Source organism: Schistocerca nitens, chromosome 2, assembly GCF_023898315.1.
Source record: "Schistocerca nitens isolate TAMUIC-IGC-003100 chromosome 2, iqSchNite1.1, whole genome shotgun sequence".
Taxonomy (NCBI): Eukaryota; Metazoa; Arthropoda; class Insecta; order Orthoptera; family Acrididae; genus Schistocerca; species Schistocerca nitens.
Window position 1 is genome coordinate 1,186,108,468 of NC_064615.1, and position 26,558 is coordinate 1,186,135,025.

The window sequence follows — 26,558 nt, forward strand, 5'->3', positions numbered from 1 at the left end:
ATGGTCATTTTTATAACACGAGAAAATATAATTCACAAAGTACCAATATCAAATGCTTATTAGGCCCAACACAAGCAAACAGTTTTATGTTCGGAAATAGTTTCATATTTCATTCATACGCTCCAGCTTCTCAAGCACGAGATCGAAAAGCAGTAGTATGAAATTTTTAAATAAATTTGGAATCGTGTTATTCTTCCATAATTTGTGTGATGTCCCCATTTCCTCTCCTTCCTCGTTCTACCAAACAATCTTGTCATCACTAATTCTGTAACTTATTCTCCAATTAACTTCGCTAACCCTGCCACAATCAATGTTTCAGTTATCCCGTGTTTATTCTCCGGTTAGGCATTATTACGTGTTCATACAATGTGTTTTCCGCGTTTTTCAGGTGGCTGCTACCGAGACAGTACAACTGGTCCTTACTAGTGTAGAGGTCTGGCTAAAAATTTTCTATCAAAATTTAATTTTCTCGGATACACCAAGAAGAAAATACGTAATCTTTCTTACCTGTCATTCCTGTTAGTTGTTTATTTCCACTCTTTTAGTCTGAATCTATGGATTTCGCTGGTAATTATAACAACGCTGATCATTCGCAAACACAGTCAACCACATAAACAAACAGCGATTGCCATTCACCCGTTCGGCTTTATTCCGCTCAGCTCGTATAGCCCCATCCCCTTCTGTCTGCAGGAAAGTTTATTTCTAGATGCGACGGGATTCCCCTGGCAAATACATGACGTACACTATACACGCATTCAAAATTCAACTTATGATTGATTCAGAAATAAACTTAGAATATGTTCTAAAATGTTAAAAAACCAACAGGGCTAGGTTTCAAAATCATATGAATAATTGACAGCCCAACGTGCGCTGGATACTAGGCGCTTTGTGAAGCAAGGTTTTTACCCTCAAGAATATGAATTTGGCGGCCCCCTCCCATTCCCTGAAATTGCCGCCAGGGGTAGATACCCCGGTTTGCCCCCAATGAAACTGGCAACTTGCACGCGCCAGTAAAATTTTTCCAGGTAGCATTTTGCTGCTGCTGCTTATACAGCTAACAGCCACACTTCTGTAGCCAGAAGGGGGACAAGGTACTACACATGCGCGACTCAACTGCCCATGCGCATGAGCCCGCCAGCAACTGCTCAAACGAATCTAAAGTAAACAGTTGTGACGTCATGCTCATCGGAGACGGAGGCAATTTGTTGTTATGAAGCATTGAACAGTCCTCCCAAGGCCTTTAACACATTTTGCTGTTGGCAGACACTTGTATGAGCACTGTGTTTAGTTGCTGTATATGGCACATTCCCTTTGCAACTTAAGTTTTATTTATTTATTTATTTTTTCTCTCGTTCATGTTCTATTGCTGCAGTATTATTCTGCGGTAGTGGGATACATAATATCCTTTGTTAGAGTATTGTTTCTTACCAGTCAAAATTACAAAAATTTAACTGAAAGCTAAAACGAAAAATTCCCGGAAGTCCAAAAAATTCCCGGGTTTATTCCAGTTTTCTCCCAGATGAAAAAATTTCTGGGTTTCTCCCGGGTCGTAGACACCCTGCACGTTTGTCACTTACTTGGTGATATTGTAAGGGGGAAAAAGAAATACTTGCAATTTTGTACTGATATAGTGCAAGTACCGTCAATATAGTGTACAGGGTTTCTTAGCAATATTGTCATGAAGAAATCATCAAAAATATTTTATAAACATTTCAGAATTTTATATTTATATATACATATATTTGGAATCTTGTTTGGTTTTAAATTACATATTTGACTTTTCCTGAAAGAATCAATGTACTGCCGCAACACCTGTTATGCTTGTGGTCAGTTTGTCTTATGCATTGGCTATTGACATTTAGTCTTGTGGCACCCTGGTAGGCACGACATATTATGGTAGTGGTATTTTGGCAAACTGTTATATACAAAGTAATTTTAATTTTGTAGTGCCAACGCATCGTTCATTCCATGTTTATATACCTGGAAATTCAATGAAAAGATTTTGTGTATATCTGGCACAAGATGTTTGTAATAACCTTGATGAAGGATTTTGTCATTTGGTTCTTCCATAGGTTAATGATGCATTATTTATATAACAGTTTGTAGCATTTCTAGTAATTTCATTACAGATCTGAAGAAGATAACTTAGTTTTGCTGAAACCAGTTATGCACAATAAAGTTTTGTATAGCGATTTTGGCTAAGATAATCTTGTTCTCCAAGTAACAAATTATAAAATAATAGTAATGGTAAATTGCAACAGAATCATTTAGCAATTTGTAAAAACTTGTTTGATGTGAGGGCAGGCATTAACAGCATAAGTTGTCACCAAATCATGTTATTAGATACAATATCTCAATCAGTAGTGCACTTTGCAATGATTGGCCAATTTTTCTGTATTTAAATCTTTATTTCTTCACAACAGAATCATAAACACATACATTCCGATTCCCCTCATTTTTTTACTGAATATCAGCTTGAACACCAATAGTGACATGCAATTTTTATTACACTTCCTTGTCATATAGTAAAAAAACATCACTGAAGGAAAAATGTTGACTGAGATTCTATCTGAAATTTTGTTTGGCAATATTTGTGCTATTGTGAGCATATAAAACTATCATTCTTCTGCAGTTTCACTGTTTTAGCCAAACAATCAGGAATGTGGGAAAAAAAATGTAGAAATTTATAGTGCTGCGAGCAAAGGATGCGAAAATATCTTTAGGCTCACCGTTACTAAAACTAAACAGATCACACCGAACGAGTATGAACATTTGGTAGTTTGTGTACACTGTTTATAATTGCAGAACTGATGCATGGTATACAAAAAAACTACTTGAAGAGAACAAAAATCCTAGTGCAAATACTGTCAGTTATAGCAACATTATTTCACATGCTTACAATTAGTTTACAAATATAAAATTGAAAAATGTTTTCTGGTACACTAAAACATTTCATAGAATTATGCAGCATCTAAACAATTGCGCCATACTTTTGATTTCTATACACCAACAAAATACTGAAACATTTTTCCACTTTTAACAAAAAGATCTATACAACATTATAATATGTTTTAATAACCTTTCAGGAAGTCTCCACTGGCTCAAATGTAATTACATTACAAAGTAACTTATAATCCTGCTGTGCAGTCTTACTTCGGCATACAATTACTCATTACTGGCCCATATGCATTGTTTAGAGGTTTCACAGTCATACATACAGGTTTACCATTAAAAATATAAAGTAAAATAAATAGAAGTGCCCCACAAGTATAATATCCATCATATCAAATATTTATTCATATATGTAAATTTCTTTTTAAAAAATCTTTTGAGTTCAGGATAGAAGCAGCTTGGCACTAAAACAGTAGTAAAACATAAAAAAGAGATATTAAAATATGGAGTGATTTCCTTAAAACATTAAAATGGAACCATGCTAAATGCTGGACCAGAAGTGGAACCACACTGCACCAAAACATAAAGAAATTTATTAACAGCTATTTCTTCACATAACAAAATAGGTTGTTATTCTCAAATGTCAACAGGTAAAAACAGTGTCCATACCCATCTTATGATAAAAATAAAGATCAAGGAATTGGGCCTAAACTTCTATTGCTATAGTTACAAATATGTTCAAATACTGTGAAAATTCTTTGGACTTCGCATATACAGCATTCCTTTTATAGATTGTTAATTTAGCATTAAGAAACTGTGGTTTCCTAAAAATCAGTGTTTATCAGCTCTACCACCAATGAAATCTATCTGCACTGCACATATGCCTTTTTCAGGAAGTATTTTATGATACAAAGAAAACTGACAACCTGACAGTATAATGTTAAAACTTGTGACTTGTGAAAATTTTATCTCTAATACAACAAGCCAAAGAATTTCTTTTACTTTATTCAACAACATACTGGAGATATGAAAAGAAAATACAACTGTCATAAAAAAAAATTACAGCTACAAGATTACTTTGTTTTACAGTGCATTTTTGTAGGCTTTGAGTGGCAATATGGAATATAATATTTTATGTTACTGTTTGTATAATCATCTCTTTCATCTATTGCTTTCTTCCTAGGCACATCATGCTCCTCAGACCTGATCTTCGTTCATATTTTCTCTCTTCTATCATATAAAGTTTAGCACATATAAATTTTAATAAAAATTTTTGTACTTCCTTTTGCTTGTACTTCAAAGTGTGGAAACACTGTCCAACAATGTATCTGGTTCCACAAGTCAAATAGTTAAAATTAATCAGTCTTAAATCATTAAGCAGTATAAGTATTATGGTCCATGTGCACTTTAAAAGGCAAATTATATTTTTGTAAATTAAAATGGAAGGTCTGATGAAAAGCACTTGGAAATATTCTGCAAATTCTGGGTACATGAATACTAATTCAGTCTATTTGCTGATTCTTCTAACACAGCGAACACAGTAACCATACATGCTTTTGCCACAACTGTTGCTTATTTTATTTCTTAATATTGTACTATCACTAAAACATAATTTTAATGGTTTCCATGTCCATCTTTTAAGAGTAGATGTCACAACAGTTTTTTGTCATTTTTCTATGAGATAAAAAGTTTGAAAGTTGTAGAAACTGTGGCATGGACTACACATTATACATCAAGATAGCATGTATTTCAATGAGTACTTGCAATAGCAAATGAATGACCAATCAACATACACAGTAATACACACACAGTAGTAGGAAAATACGTAGACACAGTCACCGCATGAATTGTAGGTTATATTATTTAGGTAACTTCCAGATACTTTTGTATCAGACCTTCTATACTGCTGTTTCTATCCATACACTATTATAAAGCATACATACTTTTTAAACTCGGATATAATTATTTTGTCTTCTTGCTTTCTCTGGATATAAAATGTTCTTAATCTGTACTTGAAGTGTTTATAACTAATAATTCTATTTATCACTCAAACAGGAGTATTGCTAATAGGCATCTGACAGTACGGACATTCCTTTTGGGTAAGAGCACAATTACTACATAGCACAAAGTGATTACATGGTTTTAGAGTTATACTACGATTTCCTTCTTCACAAACCATACACTTAGTAGCAGTCTGCAAGTAGATAACCTGAAACAATTTAAATAACATACATATCAGAAAACAAAAATGTACCAAGTAATATAGTACATTTTAACAATTAGTCTGCAATATATGTGAAAATATTCTTTCAGTTATAATGAAATGCTGGACTATTGCTCTCTTTTTCACATAAGGAATCATGAATAAATAAAATTAACTCCTGCAACCAAAAGTCAGTCTGCAAGAATTCTGAATCCATACCCACAAAATGTGAGCAGCAAAGCTGAAACAGTAACACCAGGGCATTTATATGTTATACAGTCATTTGATGCCAAACCTATTAGAATGATACAAGTAAATTAAAAAAAAAAGGCATTCATGTACAATTTGCTCTACAAGTGACTAGATAAGAGAAGCATCTGACCCTTACTGTTTAGGAATTTTTTTAGTGGTTTAAACTAAGAGCAAAATCGGAAATGTAACACTGAAGCAAAACTATTGATCAGCTGTAGCTGATACTTGTGTAACTTGTAACTGATAAAGAAAATGTTAAAGATAGGCCTTATTCAACTGTTTTGTAGCCCACGGCTTTTGCTTGCAATTCTTTAGCAAAGAGAGGAATTTGGAATTTCTACAAAGATTACAGAGAACTTTAAAAGGGGGGAGGGGGGGGGGAGAGAGAGAGAGAGAGAGAGAGAGAGAGAGAGAGAGAGAGAGAGAGAGAGAGAGCGTCTTTTAATTGTGCCTGTCTGCAACTTAACGTGTCTTCTTTACAGTAAGTAGCAATTGTCTTTCCCCAAAATGTTTGCGTGTCTAAACACACACACACACACACACACACACACACACACACACACACTTGGTTCAACTGGACCAGTTGTTAGAACCTTGTAAAGAGACACTCTTGGCAGACTTACGGTGAAAACTACAATAGACAGTAAGATGAATGAGATCACAAAATCACCAATACATTTGACAGGGTGGAAGCAGCAGCCCACTCTGCTGGGAATATATACATTCTGGGGGAAAGCATATTCACAACTGGCAGAAACCAACGTGACTGCCACAGCATTTGGGAGCTACCTGCAGTCAGTACAACTTCAGTGGTGGCAGTACTGCAACACGGAACATGACTGAAAACCACCACATTATGTAATCCTACACGTGCAGTTCTACTCAGTAAAACAGTCCCCCATTCAGATCTCCAAGGCAATATCCGCATGGAACTATCGGACAAAATGAGAATGATAATTACAGTGATGGTGTGGAAAGTTAGAATGCTAAAGCACTGAGGAGAAACATGATCTCAAATTAAAAGAAATGAGGCAGATAGATATTTTAGGAATAAGTAAGTAGCAATGGCCAGAAGACTGTGGTATTTGGAGTGGAGCTCATAGGATTATTCACACTGGGTCAGATGATGCTAGAGGAGGAGTAATACTAATAATAATGAATAGGGAAACTGGAAATAGAGCAAAGGTTTATCTGTAGCAGACAGAAAAAGGAGCGTTGGTCAAATTGAATGGATATCCAACAGACATTGTGATCATATAAGTATACATGAGGATGGCAGCAAAACTAAAGTGTACAATAATATTAATGAACTCTTAAAATAATTGAAACGTAATGGGGGCTGGAATGCAGCCATACTAATTGTCATCCAGAAATTAAATTTTCTAGAAATTTAGAAAGGAAGGTAAGGAAGAATGAGTGAAAGGAAGATCTCGTGGGATGGACGGAAATCTCAAACGGGATAAGAGAGATGATGTACACAGACAAATAAACTATCACTTTAAAGAGCACAAAATAAGGAGCACAATGACCAGAGATGAAACAGATAACTGGCCAATGGAAGCAAAAATAAAGTGAGAAGATGGAAACAATACTCTGTGTTGTCCAGGAGAAATTAGGTCAACTGAAAATGAGTACAAGATGCAAGAAGGCGATAAAGGAGATACGACACTTTTTTATGAATTTCAAATATCTTTGCAGGATCTCTGATGGAACATATGCCCTGGTATTGCTTAAATAGCAGCAGAACTCTTGTGGGCATCAGGAAAATGTGCAGAGCACAAACTACACAAACTCACAAATAAAATCTATTCAACTGGGAATGTTCCTCTAGATTTTGTAAAGCATATAATTATTTCACTGTCAAAGAAAGCGACAGCTAACAGAAATGAAAACTGCCGCACAATACATATAATATCAAATCGCTCAAAAAGACTACAAGAGTAACCTGCTGGAATAGATGAAATTTATGTAAGAATGGAAGGGAAAACTGAAAGCAGGTTAGGAGAAGACAAATTTGGTTTAAGAGAACCAGAGGCAATCGAGAAGTTATTTTAGCATTGGGTTAATAATAGAGGACAGATTCATAAACATCAGGGAAACATACATTTCATTTATATATTTGGAATTGTGGAATGGAATAACATGTTTTCCATTCCTAAGCATTGTGGCACCAACTACAGAACTAAAAGGGTACTCAATCCATCCTCTTTATGCAGAGCAGACTGGAGCAGTCAGATGTCCACAGGGCTTTGTCCAGGGGCAAGGGGTGACATGCCTTTAATACTGCCATTTTGAATGAAAACGAGTTGGTTTTGAGATGTTTCACAATGTGAGAACCAAATTTTATTATTGGCACAAAAACCTATTATATCCTAAAGAACTGACGGTTATCCACTAACTTTTAGAAGTGCACAATATTTCTATACTGGCTAAAAATCCGTGCTCCAGATTCCAGAGGAGAGATGAGTAGCTTTCCTCACTCTCTCACGCCCCTTCCAACACTTGCCGATTCCTATGTGAGCCATGTGGCTCGATCAGCGGTATTCCCGCCGCCGGTATGGGTCATCTTTCAGGCAGTGTGTGCAGAGCGCGCATTGGCGCCACCTGCCGGGCTGATCGGGAGTGAGTGGAAAAGCTGCGGAAGAGGGAGTGATTTTGCTTTTGGACGCCGAGCAGTAACAGTGTTTTGGGAACTATGGTGGACAGATAAGGTCCAGTGTCAGCCAGCAAGCAGGGCACATCTGAAGGGGCTGTGACGGCGCCGTGGCAAATATCTCCGACATGGAAAGAGACGTTACTGGGAAGCCATTGGTGTTGTGTTTTTCGCTTGCTTCATGTCTCCTGGCATTATCAGGACCTGCGGCGGCTGGCTTTGTCGAACAGGCAAGAGGGTAAGGGCCTTGCTTGTCCTGTAAATTGTGGTTGGAATCCACTACTGGGCTCTGTGCGGCTTACTGTATTTTCTTGGGCGGCTGTCACTACTCCTACTGAGTGTGGCCTTCAATGTGTTGATTTGAATTAGTTTAATACGTAATGTTTTAAGGTGTATGTGGTGTGATTATTAACATCTATGAGGGCCTGGAGTGCGAGACATTCCGTTGTAGATCCCATTGAAAGCAGTTTGCTGGCCCTTGTTTCAGCACTGCCTGGTTATTGTATTTATATCACACCATGGAGTTAAAATGGCCAGTCACTATTGGTATATCTATATATAAAATATTTCCCTGGATATATTTATCTCTGAATTGTAATAACATTACTGTTACGTTTCTGTTTGAACTAATAGTTTGACTGAGAGACTCGTGTATAATTTTGAAATCAGTAGTTTTCTAAATTCTTACTGAGAGGCCAGTTGTTATTGTGTGTTTAATAGCGTGAAATGGATTCTATTGATGGTGGTACTTGAATTCCTTCAATGACAGTAGATCGATATTGTACCAGGTGTACTGGTATGAAATGAGCGTGTGTTTTTTTTTTTTTTTTTTTGTGAAAATGAAGCACTAATTTTGAATTGAAAAGTAAAAACATTTTATTCAAAGTACTGACCATTGCTTTCTATCCATTTTGACCACCTTTCTGGCAGTTTGTGGACACCACGCTAATAGAAATGTTCGTCTTTTGAAGCAAACCAATCAGACACGCAATTTTCAACTTCTTCGTAGGAATCGAAGTGTTCCTCATCCAATGGTTTCCCATTGATGAAAACAAATGGTAGTCGGAAGCAGTGTGCGATTTGTGCGTTAACCAGTGGGGGGGATGTCTTAGGGATTTAGTATAATTATATATGTCACTAGCTTGGACCGTGGTGTTACCCATGGTTAAACAGTTATTTATAAATAGATGTTAATGCCGAAACTCACTATTCATGCGTATGCAATATCAGAAAAGCCACTTTGTGAGATGTTTTAGTAAACCTTCAAATTTAGATCTCTCCTGAGTTGATTAGGAACCATCATGTCTCAGTTTTTCAAAAAGATGGACAAGAGAACTGTGACTTTCAAGAAAAGCTCGAACAGCATTAAATGAGGAAGCAACCCAACGTACGTGAAAAATACAGCCTAGTTTTAATAGCTGCGAGGATAATTCTTGTGAAACACTTTGTAGTAGCCTCTAATTTTTGGGACTTCGAGAAAACACAGAATATAAGGAATCTAAAAAAAAACTGTATATGGTATACATCTGCTACATCATTCATAACATCGTGGACAGATAATTTCATTTTGTGGTTCATACAATGAACGACAGTTAAATCCTTATGTAAATGACTACACAGTAGAGCGGCTACGCCTTTGTAAGGTGCAAGCATTGTTGAACCACCATCTGTTGCGACACCTACAAGGTGGTGTTTTAGTTCATCATTTGTAATGCCATACTTTTCAAGAACTGCTAACAGTGTGCTGAAAATGCATTCTTCTGTCCCACTTTGTAATTCAACAATGTCAAAAAAATAATCGCAAGCAACTTCCTCAAAGGACAAACGTATATATATTACTAAACAAGTTTTATTGGAAACCGTTGTACTTTCGTCCATCATGATATAAGCTCGCAAGTAAACGGATGACGCACCTTAGACGAAAGCAACAATGACAACATCATGATGATGATTTAGTTCTAAACGTTTTGAAATGCTTAACTACTACATGCATGGAGAGCTGCATCAAATCAGTCTCTGGACTGAAGACAACAACAATAACTACTAGATAACGCTTTTTCAAAATTAATAAGGAAACATATTAATAGTATTAATAATAAGACTGTATTAAAAACTTTCAGTGTTCGGCTCCACAAATTTAAATTATATGTAAAGTTTTACTTCAGTGTGTGGGAAATAAACATCCCAGGTTGGGATGGATAAACTAAAACCAGAGGAGGGGATGGTCTGATGCAAAGAGGGAGAAATCCCCCCATCCCCCCCTGCAAATCGCACACTGGTCGGAAGGGGCCAAGTCTGGTGAATATGGCGGGTGGGGTAGCAGCTCCCAGCCAAGTGTTTTGATTGTATCCTGAACCAGTTTTGCTTTGTGTGCAGGTGCATTGTTGTGTAAAAAATTACTTTGCCATGTCTTTCGGCCCATTCTGGTCTTTTCGATCAATGCATAGTTCAAATTGATCATTTGTTGTCTGTAGTGATTAGTATTCACAGTTTCACTGGGTTTTAGAAGCTCATGATACACCACACCTTTCTGATCCCACCAAACACAGAGCACTGTCTTCTTGCCGAATCGATCTGGTTTTGCAGTTGATGTTGATGGTTGTCCCGGATTAAACCACGATTTTCCCCGTTTAGGATTCTTAAAATAAATCCATTTTACATCGCCAGTAACAATTTGATGCAAAATTGATTTTCTTTCATGTCTTTGAAGCAAAATTTGATAAACGGTTTTTCGGTTTTCCATCTGTCTTTCATTCAATTCATGTGGCACCCATTTTCCACACTTTCGGATCTTTCCCATAGCTTTCAAACGGTCAGAAATTGTTTGTTTGCACAATGCAATTTAGCATTGCTGCCATTTGCTTCTCACTCAAAGTATCATCTTCATCCAATATTACTTGCAATTCGGCGTCTTCAAACTTTTTTGGTGGTCTTCCATGTTCTTCATTTCTTACATCAAAATAATTATTTCTGAACCGTTGAAACCATCTTTTGCTTGTTGCTTCTGATAGAGCACGATCACCATAAGCCTCGACAAGCATTGAATGTGACTCTGCAGCACTTTTTTTCAAATGAAAACAAAAAATTAATGCTTTCCGCAAATCATCACTTTCTGGTGCAAAATTCGACATTGTTAACACGATGAAAACGTATGATGGTACACCTGGTAATTAATTTTATGTATTAATTTTACTGATGATGTGTAGTAATGAGTTAGTGTTTCTAGTTATTTAAGGCAGATGTCAGTCTGTTGTAGATACCCACTAGTTCTGGGATTTTCTCATGCCCATTTGTGACTGTTGCTACTCCCGTCTGGGGGTCCATGTCGAGCCTGTATAGGAAACAGCTGAGCGCGTGGGCATCCGTTTTCTGAGTGTAGTTGTTGAATCTCACGAGCTTGTTTGCTCACATGAAATTTTATGCTTGTTTGCTCACATGAAATTTTATATGCTAAATTATGTGGTGCCTAGCATTTAAATAACCTGTTGTGTGCCAACCATTTAATAACCTGTTGTGTGCCATGGTATCTGATTGTTGCCTGACCTCTGAATTATTTTGGTAGTAACAATCACTATCGTAATGAAAGAGTACATTAGTTAAATTTCAGTAAATTGTTCTTCGGCTTGATTACAATTTAGAGTATATAAAATTTAGCTCATTTCAGTAAATGTGTAATACGCTATAAGCGCCACGTTTTTATGAATGTTTAAAATTGAAGTAACTTATTTTCACCTGAATAATAATTTTTAAAGATGTGTGGTAGTTTTAAATATGTGACGGTTTTATTTGACAAGTTCTCTCGTTTAAAGGTACCAAATAAAATGTTCGGTGCAACTGTCAATGGTGATTGCCTGATGTGTTACTTTGGTCCAGTTCTACCACACTACAGCCTATTGTGCAGAGTTTGTGTCATTGCGCGAAAGGGGAATTACGTGTCGTTTCGACACTTCACTACGCAGTGACGGAACGATACGAGAGACCAAAGTCGAGGCACCATTTCTCTCGGTCATCACCGAGATTTAATTTGCACATCGAACAGACAAAGAAGGATATAAAGAACTACCTCAATTTGGACACGGACAGAAAATTATCACAATACTGTCTGCTAACAACTTGACGGTAGTTGCCAAAAGTGAACGGGAATCCAGCAGGCCGCTTAATGAAATGTAGTCTATGTTAGCTGATTGCTGTAATAGCTATCTATAAATAAGAAGGAAACTAACATAATGGGGACTGAATGTTAAACTAGGACAAGGAACTCCTGAACAGATGGGCTAATTTTGCTGTCTTGGGAGTATGAAGAAGGAAGATGCAGAAAAGACAGTAGCAAGAATCACTCGAGGCAAATGGCTTTCTGAAAAAAGAAACAGCTACCAACAATACCTTAAAAACCTGGAGATGAGAAAGATTAATGAAAAGCTTGGCACTGTTGGTGCAGTCTTCAGTCTGATGACTTGTTTGGCATAGCACTCTGTACTACTCTGTCCTCTGCAAGTCTCTTTGTATTCAGATAACTGCTCCAACCTACACCCCTCAGGGTGTGACCTATCGATCAATCCCTCCATTTACTCAAGTTATGCTATAAATTTCTTTGTTATCAATTCAATTCGGTAACTCCTCGTCACATCCACGATCTATCTGTTTAATCCCTAGAATTATATCAGTTCCTAGATCTGCCCACGTGATCTTCAGTATTCTGCTCTAGCACTACATTTTGAACGCTTCAATTCTCTTCTCACCCAGCTCCGCTTATCGTCCCATTTCATTTTTGCACGAGGCTACATTCCGGTAGAATACCTTTGGAAAAAGCTTCCTAAATTTATATCAGTTGTTAACACATGGCTCTTTTTCACAATTGCTTTTCTTTCCATTGCCAGTTTGTATCTTCCCTATTCTGGCCAACATCAGTTATTTTGCTGATCAAATGGCAAAACTCATCTACTACTTCCAGTGTCTCATTTCCTAATCTGAGCTTTACGTCTTCTCCCAGAATTTCAATCCACTTTCCAAATTTCTCCTCATTTTCCTAGATCGCTCACTCAATGGACAGACTAAATAACACGGGGGATAAGCTACAAACATGCATCCCTTCCTTTTGTTTCACACTCTTGTAACTGCTGTCTGGGTTCTGCACGGGTGTTGTAAATAGCCTTTCACTCCCTATATTTGTTGTAAATAGCCTTTCACTCCCTGTATTTTACACCTGTTACTTCACTTTTCCAGTCGACACTGTCAAATGTTTTCTTTAAATCTCTAAGTGTTAGAAACACAGGCCTCTTTTTTCTTTAAAACAAACTCTGTAAAATAAGTTTTCGAGGAAATATTGCGTCACATGTTCCTACATTTCTCTGGATTCATAACTGGTCTACTAGTCCAGTCAGCAAAGCAAAATTTGGAGAAAAATATAGAGTAGTCAAAATTTTTTGAACAGGAGGATAGAGTATGGTGAACAACACACTAAAATCTCCACCTGCAGGGTGTCAGCACGGGGTTGAGGGGTATTTAAATCTACTGTTTACTGATCAATTAATTAATTTTATAACTAAAAAATCGAGGCTTTTAGCGAAAATGTTTCCCAGTGCAAAAAAATTGTCCTATTCATTTTTTTCTCTAGGACTAATAGTTTTTATGTTCTAAGGGATGGAAAAATCACAGATTATTAAAAGAAAGGAAGTTTAATGGTATAGGTTGGAAAGAGAGGGGGTAGAAACATGAAGGGAGGTCATGCAATTCCCTTGCTCACAGATCTGCAAACCGAAGAGCAAGCAGCTGATTCCCCATTCTATTTACCCCACAACATTAAAAGAAGCAACTACGGGGTGTTTCACAAAGTTATATCCAACCTCTTCAGTGCCTTTCAAATCACGGGCAATGCAGTAAGCAGACATTCCCACAGAGTATTTGTTTTTCACAAATTGCATTAACACTACACAAAACGCGGATATGAATTGCTAATAATACTAGCACAAGAAACACATACGGACAGAATCTACACAAATCTCTACACTGCTTGAGGGGAAATTGACACACTGTCATTCTGTATTGCATCTTCTTATCCAGTTCTCGTATGTGAGCAGACAAAATAACTTCACTGAGCCTGTATTTATACAGTGAAATTATTTTCAGTTTATTAATGAGTATTTATTTGCAATTGTTAAGTGAGCATTTATGTAAAAAATGTTCCTATAAACAATGGCTGAGAAGTGTATAATTTGTAAGTGTGATATTGTTAGTGACCTTTGTAGTCTCAGTGGGAAAGGGGTTGGATTGGTAAATGTGGCACCTTGCTCCTATCTACTGTTTACACCGTACTGTAAAGTCATGTAATTGTCTTCTTGTCATTTGGTGGTGAATTAATGAATGACCAATAAGTTACTGCACTTCCATCACCATTAACTGTGTTACCGATAGACTCCACTCACTCAGGAACTGTTGGCACTTGGTAGAGTGGATCCAATTACCACATACCCACAGTATATGTTTCAAGGTGGACGTTAATATGTCTGGTGGAATGGGACTGATCATGTTGAAGTCTAGAACAGTAATTTGCCCATGACACCTAGATGACCGACTTCTGTTGCAGAGAGCCAATTTAGGCCTCTCAGCCTCTTCAGATGTCGGGAGAGCTGAGACTGGGGAAATGCATTTGATACCCTCTGTGCTGTGAAGAGCATTACAGAAAGTGGTAGTGAAGACAACAAAATTGATGTTGACAAATAAGTACTGACACCATGTGTCATTTGGGACAGACTTTCCAGTATAGTAGACAGTTACAGCTGTTGAACATTTGTACATAATGGTTCATTTAACCATTGGAAATAAGTACTCATTCAATAAACTGAAAATAACTCCACTATGTAAACAGGACTCGAGTGAAGTTATTTTGTTTATTCACATAAGAGTGCACGATAGGAAATGCCAGGAAGGTATAGTCTGCCTGTAAACTTAAAAGTAAGCAGTGCTCGTGGTGGGGGAAACTGCCTTTCTAGGAGGAATGCTACAGCTGTCTTAAGGATGACTAAGAATCAACATCCTCTCTAGCAGTATAGAACAGTGTGCAGAAATTCACATATATTGTGTCCATATGTGTTTCTGGCATTAGCATTATTAATAACTCATACCTGTATTCTGTGTAAAGTTAACGCACTGTTTAGGAAACAAACAACTCCCTGGAATGCCTTTGCGCTGTCACCAGTTATTTTTAAGACATCCTGTTGAGGATGGGTATAACTTCCTGAAACACTCTGCAGTTGTTTCTTCTGAAGCTCTTCACTTTGCAAACCTATGAAGGAGGGGATTAGAAATTGCACAACCACAATCTGACAACCTACCTTCTCTTGTTTTTCACCCCCCCCCCCCCCAGGTGAGGTACAGACATTTAATATTTCTTCTTACTGCACTTCATTTACCAGTGAACAGTAATTTTGTACCATTAAAACTCTTAAAAATAATTTGTGATCTTTTCCATCCACTGCAATGTGGAAACTGTTAGTCCTACGGAAAATATGAGAAGTACTGTTTCTATAGGAGTTGCCGACTTCCAGCTCCAGCTCCCTATACACACGACCCACTGTGGGTCTTTTTAGTATTTTGTTTGTGGCAGTTCCTCCTACCATTGCATAAAAATTTATGACACAATCCCCCCCCCCCCCCCCCGACTTTTCTTAGTGTTCCTTGACTTGGCTGCACCTTGAAGTCAGCTCCTACCAGCTTTTCCATTCTTCTGTATGTGTCAGTATTTCACAGTCATAACTAAATAACTAATAGTTTGAAAAACAAAGATTCTGTGACTTACTGAACGAGAAAGCGCTGGTAGATAGACACAATAAAAAACACACAAACACACACACAAATTTCAAGCTTTCGCAACCCCTCGGTTGCTTCATCAGGAAAGAGGGAAGGGGACAGAAAGACGAAAGGATGTGGGTTTTAAGGGAGAGGGTAAGGAGTCATTCTAATCCCGGGAGTGGAAAGACTTACCTTAGGGGGGAAAAAAGGGACAGGTATACACTCGCGTGCGCGCACACGCACACACATATCCATCCGCACACAGGCAGACATATGTAAAGGCAAAGAGTTTGGGCAGAGATGTCAGTCGTCAGTCTGCCTATGTCTGTATATGTGTGTGTGTGTGTGTGTGTGTGTGTGTGTGTGCGCGCGCGAGAGTGTATACCTGTCCCTTTTTCCCAGTAAGATAAGTCTTTTCGTTCCCGGGATTGGAATGACTCCTTACCCTCTCCCTTAAAACCCACATCCTTTCATCTTTCCCTCTCCTTCCCTCTTTCCTGATGAAGCAACCGTGGGTTGTGAAAGCTTGAAATTTGTGTGTGTGTGTTTGTGTGTTTTTTATTGTGTCTATCTACCAGCGCATTCTCGTACGGTAAGTTACAGAATATTTGTTTTTTAATACATTTTTCCCATGTGGAATGTTTCTCTCTATTTTATTCATATCATTAACTAATAATTTGGTCATATTCACCTATCAAGCACCTGCCTTCTTCGATTTATTAAATTATTCTTGAAATCTGAGAATATTTCCTCTCTCTCACACATCTCGTTCAACAAGTGGAACAATTCTGTTATGGCTGGCTCTCTCAAAGACCTCAACAATTATAAAAGAATGTCCAGGGATCTCGTCTCGGCATACACTTTTCAATATGCTGTCAAATTCTTCTCGAATTATCGTCATTTTCATTGACAGTTTTCTTTTTCTATAATTTTTCCTTCGAGCATACTTCACGTGTGTAGCCCTTCTACTTCTCCCTTCTTTGCTTGATACTGCATTTCCACCTGAGCTCTTGATGCTGAACAGTGCTTTTCATTTCTCCGAAGGTTCCTTTCATTTCCCTACAAGTGGTATCTATCTTTCCCCTATTTATGAGTATGTCTAACTGACTTGCATTGTCCTCTACTAATTCCTGCTTAGCCATTTTGCACTTTCTGCCAATATTATTTTTTAGTTATTTGTATTCCCTTTTCCCTTCTTCATTTACTGCATTTTTAAATTTTCTTATTTTGTCAATGAAATTCAGCCTCTCCTATGTTACCAAGGATTTCTACTTGACCCTGCCTTTTTACCTATTTGGTCCTCTGCTGCTTTCAATATACCATCTATCATCTTGTATTTTATTCCTTTCCTCTGTTTCAATCATTGCTTAATGTTCCCTCTAAAACCCTCAACAATCTCTTGTTCTCTTATTTTATCAAGGACCCATCTCCTTGATGTCCGATCTTTTCTTCAATTTCTTCGGTTTTAACTGACAGTTAATAACCGAACAATAACAATCACAAGTCCATATCAGCCGCTGGAAAAGGCTTACAGTTTAAAACCTTGTTTCAAAATCTCTATTTTACTACTGTATAATCAACTAAAACTTCTAGTGTCTCTCAGTCTGTCCCATGTGTTCAACCTTCTTATGTAATTCTTGAAGTGTTAACAATGATTAAACAATACTCTGAGCATGATTCTACCATGTGATTTCCTCATTCACTCCTTTCCCCCAATCCATGTTCTCCAACTAATTTTCCTTCTACGAGGTGCATTCAAGTTCTAAGGCCTCGGATTTTTTTTTCTCAGGACTGGAAAGAGTTAAAAACATGCGCATTGTTTTAAAATGAGGCTGCGTTCATTGTCAATACGTCCCAGAGATGGCAGCACCGTACGGCAGATGGAATTTTACCGCCAGCGGCGACTTTTCCTTACTTGAACAGCGTGCAATCATTCGTTTTCTGAATTTGCGTGGTGTGAAACCAATTGAAATTCATCGACAGTTGAAGGAGACATGTGGTGATGGAGTTATGGATGTGTCGAAAGTGCGTTTGTGGGTGCGACAGTTTAATGAAGGCAGAACATCGTGTGACAACAAACCGAAACAACCGCGGGCTCGCACAAGCCGGTCTGACGACATGATCGAGAAAGTGGAGAGAATTGTTTTGGGGGATCGCCGAATGACTGTTGAACAGATCGCATCCAGAGTTGCCATTTCTGTGGGTTCTGTGCACACAATCCTGCATGACGACCTGAAAATGCGAAAAGTGTCATCCAGGTGGGTGCCATGAATGCTGACGGACGACCACATGGCTGCCCGTGTGGCATGTTGCCAAGCAATGTTGACGCACAACGACAGCATGAATGGGACTTTCTTTTCGTCGGTTGTGACAATGGATGAGACGTGGATGCCATTTTTCAATCCAGAAACAAAGCGCCAGTCAGCTCAATGGAAGCACACAGATTCACCGCCACCAAAAAAATTTTGGGTAACCGCCAGTGCTGAAAAAATGATGGTATCCATGTTCTGGGACAGCGAGGGCGTAATCCTTATCCATTGCGTTCCAAAGGGCACTACGGTAACAGGTGCATCATACGAAAATGTTTTGAAGAACAAATTCCTTCCTGCACTGCAACAGAAGCGCCCGGGAAGGGCTGCGCGTGTGCTGTTTCACCAAGACAACGCACCCGCACATCGAGCTAACGTTACGCAACAGTTTCTTCGTGATAACAACTTTCAAGTGATTCCTCATGCTCCCTACTCACCTGACCTGGCTCCTAGTGACTTTTGGCTTTTTCCAACAATGAAAAACACTCTCCGTGGCCGCACATTCACCAGCCGTGCTGCTATTGCCTCAGCGATTTTCCAGTGGTCAAAACAGACTCCTAAAGAAGCCTTCGCCGCTGCCATGGAATCATGGCGTCAGCGTTGTGAAAAATGTGTACGTCTGCAGGGCGATTACGTCGAGAAATAACGCCAATTTCATCGATTTCGGGTGAGTAGTTAATTAGAAAAAAAAAAAAAAAAAAAAAAATCGGAGGCCTTAGAACTTGAATGCACCTCGTATTACTGCTATCAAATTTCAGTCCCCAATCACAACTAAATTTTGGTCCCCCTAAACCTTTCATCTCCTTATACATTCTGTCAATATTTTTATTATTTAAGGATGTATACGCGGATGGGGGGGGGGGGAGAATACATGAAAATAAATAAATAAATAAATAAATAATAATAATTAAAAAAAAAAAATTCCCGGATTTTTCCAGGTTAAAAATACATTTTCTCCCGTGTGAAATACACTTTTTCTGTGTTAAGTGACAGTATACTTTTCCTCAGAACAGTAAAACTTATCAATCCTGTGAATGGTTACGGTTTTATACACCGGCGTAGAATTTCCCAGCCCTTTAGAAAACCAAACGCAGTAAAAAAAAAAAAACCAACACGTTTTGGAAAGATCTTTGATGTACAGCAACATGCATGTTGCATATTTTTGTATTATGAAAGTATAAATATGAATTCATCCAAACACCGAGGCATTGAAATTGAGACTGCGATGTGCTTTTGTAAGCCAGTCATAGCTCAGGTCACATGATCTCGCCAGCCGATGACAGCGGATATTCAGAGCGTAGGACACCTGACGTAGTCAGTCAACATCACTGTTACGTAGCGCGTATTCACAAATTGGAAAAGTACATGGTTTAAATTAATATACGTAGTGTTGCTACAAGAAAACCAAAGCTTTCACATATAATATTTATCTTTTTTGCACATGTTACACTTTAAGATACATCACACAAAAGTGACAGTAAAATTTTTAATAACGACATAAATGTCTGATCATCTGGGCTCAAAATTCTTCTAATCGTTGTCCACAAAGAGTTAATTTTTAAATGAGAGTCAAACGCTCTGTGATTTAAGAAATTCATTGTACGTTCTCGAACATAGTTCATCTTGGGTAAAAGTAAATTTATTTTGAAAGTAACACTTTTGAAACAACCATTCACAATATTTTCCTGCAACCTGTTAGAAACAGGTTTGTTTCAGCAGTTGCAAGAGCGCCCCATGCAACACGCATCACCGCACTTGCGCAGCTATGATGGCGCAGGAAGCCTGTATGCATCAGCCCCAGATCTACAATATTTTGGAACAGCGGCAATACTAGATAGTGGTTCCCTCCCTTGAGTGCAAAGTGCAGTGCCCCGCATCTTCACACAGCATTCTTCTATCGCACATACTTGTACATTGCTCTGTGGAATTCAAACTTATAACAGCGGAAATTAAAATGTCCTCTGTGTGTGTGTGTGTGTGTGTGGGGGGGGGGGGGGGCTTGCAATTAATATTGGATGGGATTATCTGTAATCCAGAGGACAAGAACTCTTCAGAAAATTTGCACTCTTTATTGTCTATTAGCTAATAACTTCCTTTTTTGTGTAACGTAAAATAGAATACATAAAACCAATAAAGACAAATGACAAACAAGACAGTACACATTTCTTCAGTCCTTAAGTTCTAGCATTTTTCTCTCTCTAACCTTTCTACAGCTTTACATGGTGCCCTTTCCTTTCTGCGAAATCTGTTAACTCATCAAACTTCATCAAATGTTTTGCCACATGGAAAAAACGAAATGTCATAGTCTAATATTGAAAAAGCTGTTAATACAAACAGTACCCAAGACTGGTGTGTTTTCTCAATCTGGTTACGTCTATTTTGTCACTGTCTTCTAGATAAAATGAAACAGGCCTGTCTAATATTGCAGCAGTTGTAACACACAACAAATAAACAGACTGTTTTATCACAAATGGTCACTTTTTTTAACACGACAGAATATAATTCACGAAGTACCAATATCAAATGCCTATTAGGCCTACTACAAGCAAAAAGCTTTATGTTCGGAAATAGTTTCACATTTCATTCATACGCTCCAGCTTCTCAAGCTGGAGATCGAAAAGCAGTAGTATGAAATTTTTATGCAAATTTGGAACAGTCATATTCTTCCATAATTTGTGTGAAGTCCCCGTTTCTTCTCCTTCCTCGTTATAACAAACAATCTTGTCATCACTAATTCTGTAACTATTCCTGCCAGTGTCAAAACTTATTTTCCAGTTAATTTCACTAACTCTGCCACAATTAACTGCTTAGTTATCCTGTGTTTATTCTCTGGTTATGTTTTCACACAATGCTACTCCAAGAATAGAACTTAGGCGGCTGCTACCAGGGTTTGTATAACTGGCCATTACTAGTGTAGCAGTCTGGCCAAAAATTTTCTATCAAAAATTCATTTTCTTGGATACACCGAGAAGATAATACATAATCTTTCCTGCCTGTTAGTCCAGTTAGTAGTTTATTTCTGCTCTGCTATGGATTTAGTTGGTAATTATAACAATGCTGATCATTCAGAAACTCAGTCAATCACATAAACAAACAGCGATTGACATTCACCCGTTCGGCTTTATTCCGCTCAGCTCGTATAGCCCCGTCCCCTTCTGCCTGCATGAAAGTTTATTTCTAGATGCATCGGGGATTCCCCTTGCAGAGTAATGACATACACTATGCACGCTTTCAAAAATCAACTTATGATCCCTTTAGAAATAAACTTAGGATATGTTTATAAATGTTCAGAAACCAACAGGGATGCATTTCAAAATCATATGAATAATCGATAGACCAACATGTGCTGGATACTAAGCGCATTGTGAAAAAAAGCTTTTTCCTCAAGAATATGAATTCTTGCCACCCGGGGTAGATATCCCTGTTTGCCCCCATTGAATCTGGCTGCTTGTGCATGCCACTAAAATTTTTCTGGGTAGCGTCTTGCCACAAATTTGGAACAGTCATATTCTTCCATAATTTGTGTGAAGTCCCTGTTTCTTTTCCTTCCTCGTTATAACAAACAATCTTGTCATCACTAATTCTGTAACTATTCCTGCCAGTGTCAAAACTTATTTTCCAGTTAATTTCACTAACTCTGCCACAATCAACTGCTTAGTTATCCTGTGTTTATTCTCTGGTTATGTGTTCACACAATGCTACTCCAAGAACAGAACTTAGGCGGCTGCTTATACAGCTAACAGCCATACTTCTGCAGCCAGAAACAGGAGAAAGTACCACACATGCACGATTCAACTGCGCATACGCCTGAGCCTGCTCGCAACTGCTCAAATGAACTGTGACGTCACATTCATTGGAGGCAATTTGTTGTTATGAAGCATTGCACAGTCTTCCTAAAGCCTTTGACACATTTTGCTGTTGGCAGATGCTTGTGTGAGTACTGTGTTTTGTTCTGTATATGGGGCATTTCCTTTACAACTTAAGTTTTATTTTCATTTTTCTTAGTTTATTGCTGTAATATTATTCTGCAGTAGCAGGATACAGTAACATCCTTTGTTACAGTATTGTTTCTTACCAGCCAAAATTACAAAACTTTAACTGAAAACTAAAACAAAACAAAAAATTCTCAGAATTCTAAAAAATTTCCGAGTTTTTCCGGTTTTCTCCAGGATGAAAAAATTCCTGGGTTTTTCCTGGCTCTCCCGGGTCGTATACACCCTGTATATGCTAGATGGCATATAAACTAATACTGCTATTCTGGGTGTTGGCTTCGTCTCTAACATCTTTATCTATTTACTTTACAACAAATGTTTAACTTTAAGTAATTTTGGTTCCTCCTGTAGCGTGGACCGATTGGGTAAGGGATCTTAAATACTGCCAACTGCCTACAGTGTAAAAGATCCTCTGCACAGAGTAACTGCAGAGACTTAAAATATTTGCTTAAACACAGTATTGAATCTTGTATGGTGGGGTTATTATGTTCCCTTTCTGTAGAGTCCGCTGACAACTCAGAGGTCTCACTTCTGATGCCTGAGCTGCTATCTTCCCAAGCATGCCAAAGAGTAGATCCACATGACCTTGGGGAACCTGGATTCCCAGGAATGGCCATTGTGCCAGATGACCTTTGCTGTGGCCAGGTGGCAGCTGTGGGGAGAGCCCTCGATTGAAGTAGCTGGTATCAAGGCAGACATTATGCACTAGAAACACTTCAAACTAAACCAACATAATGGCCCTACTGAGCTGCCTACCTCAACAGATAGGTATAGATCAGTATTTCTGTAAGTGGTCTTTATCGACCCCTTGGATCGATTTGAACCTGCAAGGGGTCCGTGTCAATGGAAGAAAAAAAATAAAAATAAAAGAAGAACTGAAAATGCATCAGATGTAAATGGGGGTCAATGAAAGTGGTTGCCATTTAGGTAGGTCATAACAAAAATTCCAAATTTTTCTCACAGCACTGAAGCTTGCCCCAATGTATGCCAGTGTCTGTCTCATCGACTGAGAGAGAGGATGGAGCCACTACTTACTTTTATTCTCCTGCTTGCAATATTCAGCAATATTATTAATTATTTTTATGGCTCCAGTCCTTAGAGTACTAGCCCTTGCTCTTCTCTGAGGAGTGGACAGAGTATTTGGCACTGCCACTAAGGTGCCATGGAGAGATGTATTACTCTGCAACACTACATAACATAACAATTATCTCGCAGTGGCCTCACATGCACTGTTACATTGTATAGGTTGGCAGTCAGTGGATACAAAATGCGAGAGGGCTGAACTGACCGACTTCTGCCAATCCTGAACTAGAGTGTCCTTGTTCATCTCTTTGTGACCAGTTTATGGTTAAGTAATGTGCAAGTCGAAGAGAATCAATGTATGTTGTTTTGGAGAGGTGGTGGAAAATATACTTTTTTTGTTAGTTCCTTACATCTGCCAAGAGATACCCAAATCATTTTCTGAATATGAGAGGGCCGATTTTGATTGCTATGTCTTGTAATACTTACCAAAATAGTTTAAATTTTGTTAACAGATAACTGATTCTAAGCATGGCAGAATCTACAAAGGAATGTAGAGAGTAAATTGTTGATTATTTGAAGTTTTGACCCATTCCATCATTCTTTGACCAATGATTACCTAAGTGCATTTTATGAAACAAGTGCATTTTATGCAACAAAGTGTTAAGCATAAACGCTATGAAATCATCCGAGGAAACAACCGAGGATCATTTGAGAACATGTCACAGTGATAAAAAAAGGTAAAAAATTTGAAATACTTTCAAATACTTAATGATAAATTTCATAAGAGACCAGCAGTAGACAGCATTTTTACTTTGACATCACAAAGAGATTCTGTTGATTTGTGAATGTCTTAAAAAACCTAGCTACTTGCAGCAAAATCTGGAAAACTGCAGACTATTGGGGAACAGTTAATTTTGCCAGCCGCTGAAGAAGTTAAAACTGTTCTACGCAAACCTGTTTACAATATACTCAAAAGATTTCCTTTGAGCACAATACTGAAATCAACTTGTATTGTTACGTGCAAATGACTAATTTCTCCATACAAATGGACGAGTCAAGTTTATCTTGTAAATTAAGCATTATTATTATTATTATTATTATTATTATTACAAATTTGTTTTATTATGGACCAAAAAATCCACAAATAACTGCTGTTCATGAGAACTGTGGGAAAAACCAGTAAAGGTGAATCAGTAGCTAATGTTTCAAAAGATTATTTCGTCAAAAAAGTGATCCCATTATCAAATATGATGTCAGCAGCAGCAGGTGGAGCACCTAGCATATTTGGGTGCTATCAAGGATTTATAAGCTATTTAAAACAAAATGTACCCAGGGTGTATGCAGTACACTGCGTCAACTGTCGACCACAGTTAGATGCTAAAAATCTGAGTAGTAGACAGCATCAATCTCTTAAATTTGTCATTAGGACAGCAAATTAATTTCAAAGTGAGGTGTTGCATTCTAGGTTATGCACATACCTTTGTAATGCCGAGAACTTAGGTCAGATACTTCATCACAATGAAATGCGCAGGATGTAAAAAAGCTTGTTTGACATGATTTTTCTCACTTCTTGAGACTGTTTTAGACTTTCTGGACACTAAAGATCCAATTTTAAAAGGAAATATAATCAAATGGAAACCATACATCGCTTATTTAACATACCTGTTTTCTAATTTTAATGAGGTTAACTTGCCATTGCAATGTGACAGTCTAAATTTGATAAAAACAAGTCCACAATTTCAGTTTTTCTTGCCAAAATTAATCCAACAAACACTGGACAGAGCAAATTCTTCCAGTTTCTGTCACAGACAAACTGCCAGAATGATCGCAATGTACGTTCAACATTTAAATATCCGTTGCACCGACTCTGAAATTAGATTTGATTTTGACTGTGGAAAAATCTGTGGATTATCAATTGGCACAGTGATGTTGGAGAAATGAATGTCATAGTACAAGAAGAACTGATGCCAATAGTGACTAATGAAAAACTTTAAAGTACAGTTTATAATGGAATATGGGCAATTCTGGCTACAGAGGCATGAACCTATAACTCATCCTGTACTGTGGCACATTGGAAATCAGAGATAGAGGACATTTAATGTTAAACCTAACTAAACTGGAGCCAAAAACTGAAAATTTGCTAATAAAGACTCAGGCTCATCCCTCCCATTAAAAGCATTTTTATTAGTTTTACTAGACCTGCATTTTGTGTCACTAAAGTAACAAACATATAAAACTTAACTTTTTTTTTAGTTTTTTGCTCTACTTTTCTACAGTTAAACCTATCCATTCGAATTGCACAGTATTAGCTGTCGCAAACACATTTCAGGTTGAGGAATTTGCGAAACTTAAATGTATGTAAGGCAGGACCCTAACTAAAATAGGAAAAATTGGCATATGGTCTGTGAGATGGAAAAGTCTAGGAATCTCTAGGAGAATGTAAAGATTTCAATGCGTACAGTTACAAACAAACTGCTTTCCCTCCACCGGCTACCCCACAAGAAGAGGGAGAAGCACGAAGACTGGGAACAAAACAGTTTACTACATACATTGTGCACACTAGAATGTACGGAGATACTTTTACAGGGACGAAGCAGTTATTTAGATGGAACAAATGGAAGATAAATTTGGAGAAGCAGACACACTAGGAAAAAATGCGAAGTGGATTACTACTGTTAAAAGTATCTCGTGTCATCTAGTCTCGAGCACATCAGACGTGCGAAAAGACCGAGGGAGTACTGTTCCGGCTAGAACTTTGAATTCTGTACGAGGAGTTATCTACTACAGAGACCTCAGGATCCAGACAGACAGAGAGCTACGAGGTAATCTAGAATGGCGAGGTGCCCATTTTGTCCGACGGACAGTGTTAAAAAAAAATATCTGAATGGAGACAAGTGCTTTCACCTTAGTTTTCGAAGGAAATGTCCTCTCATAAAAAGTTCAAAGTTACAGTGTACAGGTGTGACGTGAAAACTTACGTCCCACTGCCAACGAGACGTTTTCAACGCTTACATTCCGGACGCACTGTCCAACCGAAAGGCAGGCCCGAAATTTGACAACAGTCACATATCACTTCGTAAAGGTCCCCGTGCAAACGGCCAGCTATCCGAGCAAACTGTGCGCAACGTCATTCTCAGTGTCCACCGTTTAGCTCAATACTCGAAAGGTGAAATAAAATACAATAATATAAAACCACGAACTGTCTCTCACGTACAGACGTAAAAAAAAATACGAGCGCACACATCTAGTCGGTACGATAAATTACGCAAAAGTCACAGCTGTCACCTCGTCTTCTTTCAAAATGCAATTTATCGTCTGCTGCAAAACAAGAATGTGCAACAAAATGAAACATTATTTGCAAGAGAGATCCCTATCCCTTCGGACTTCCAACCTTACAGTACCAGCACGAGCCCACCGGCAGACACATTTTGTCATTTTGTATCCCT

The 26,558-nt window shown here is 38.0% G+C and overlaps 1 protein-coding gene across 2 annotated transcripts in view; it reads right to left on the bottom strand.

The window, feature by feature from the left end:
• Window positions 1-2,416: 2,416 nt before the first annotated feature.
• LOC126237519 (putative E3 ubiquitin-protein ligase UNKL) overlaps window positions 2,417-26,558 on the bottom strand; it is a 303,009-nt gene continuing 278,867 nt past the window's right edge. For both annotated transcript variants that reach the window (XM_049947690.1, XM_049947689.1), the window contains one exon: window positions 2,417-5,101. In XM_049947690.1, the coding sequence (XP_049803647.1) occupies window positions 4,940-5,101 (162 nt within the window). In that variant the 3' untranslated portion in view covers window positions 2,417-4,939. The remainder of the gene's footprint in view (window positions 5,102-26,558) is intronic.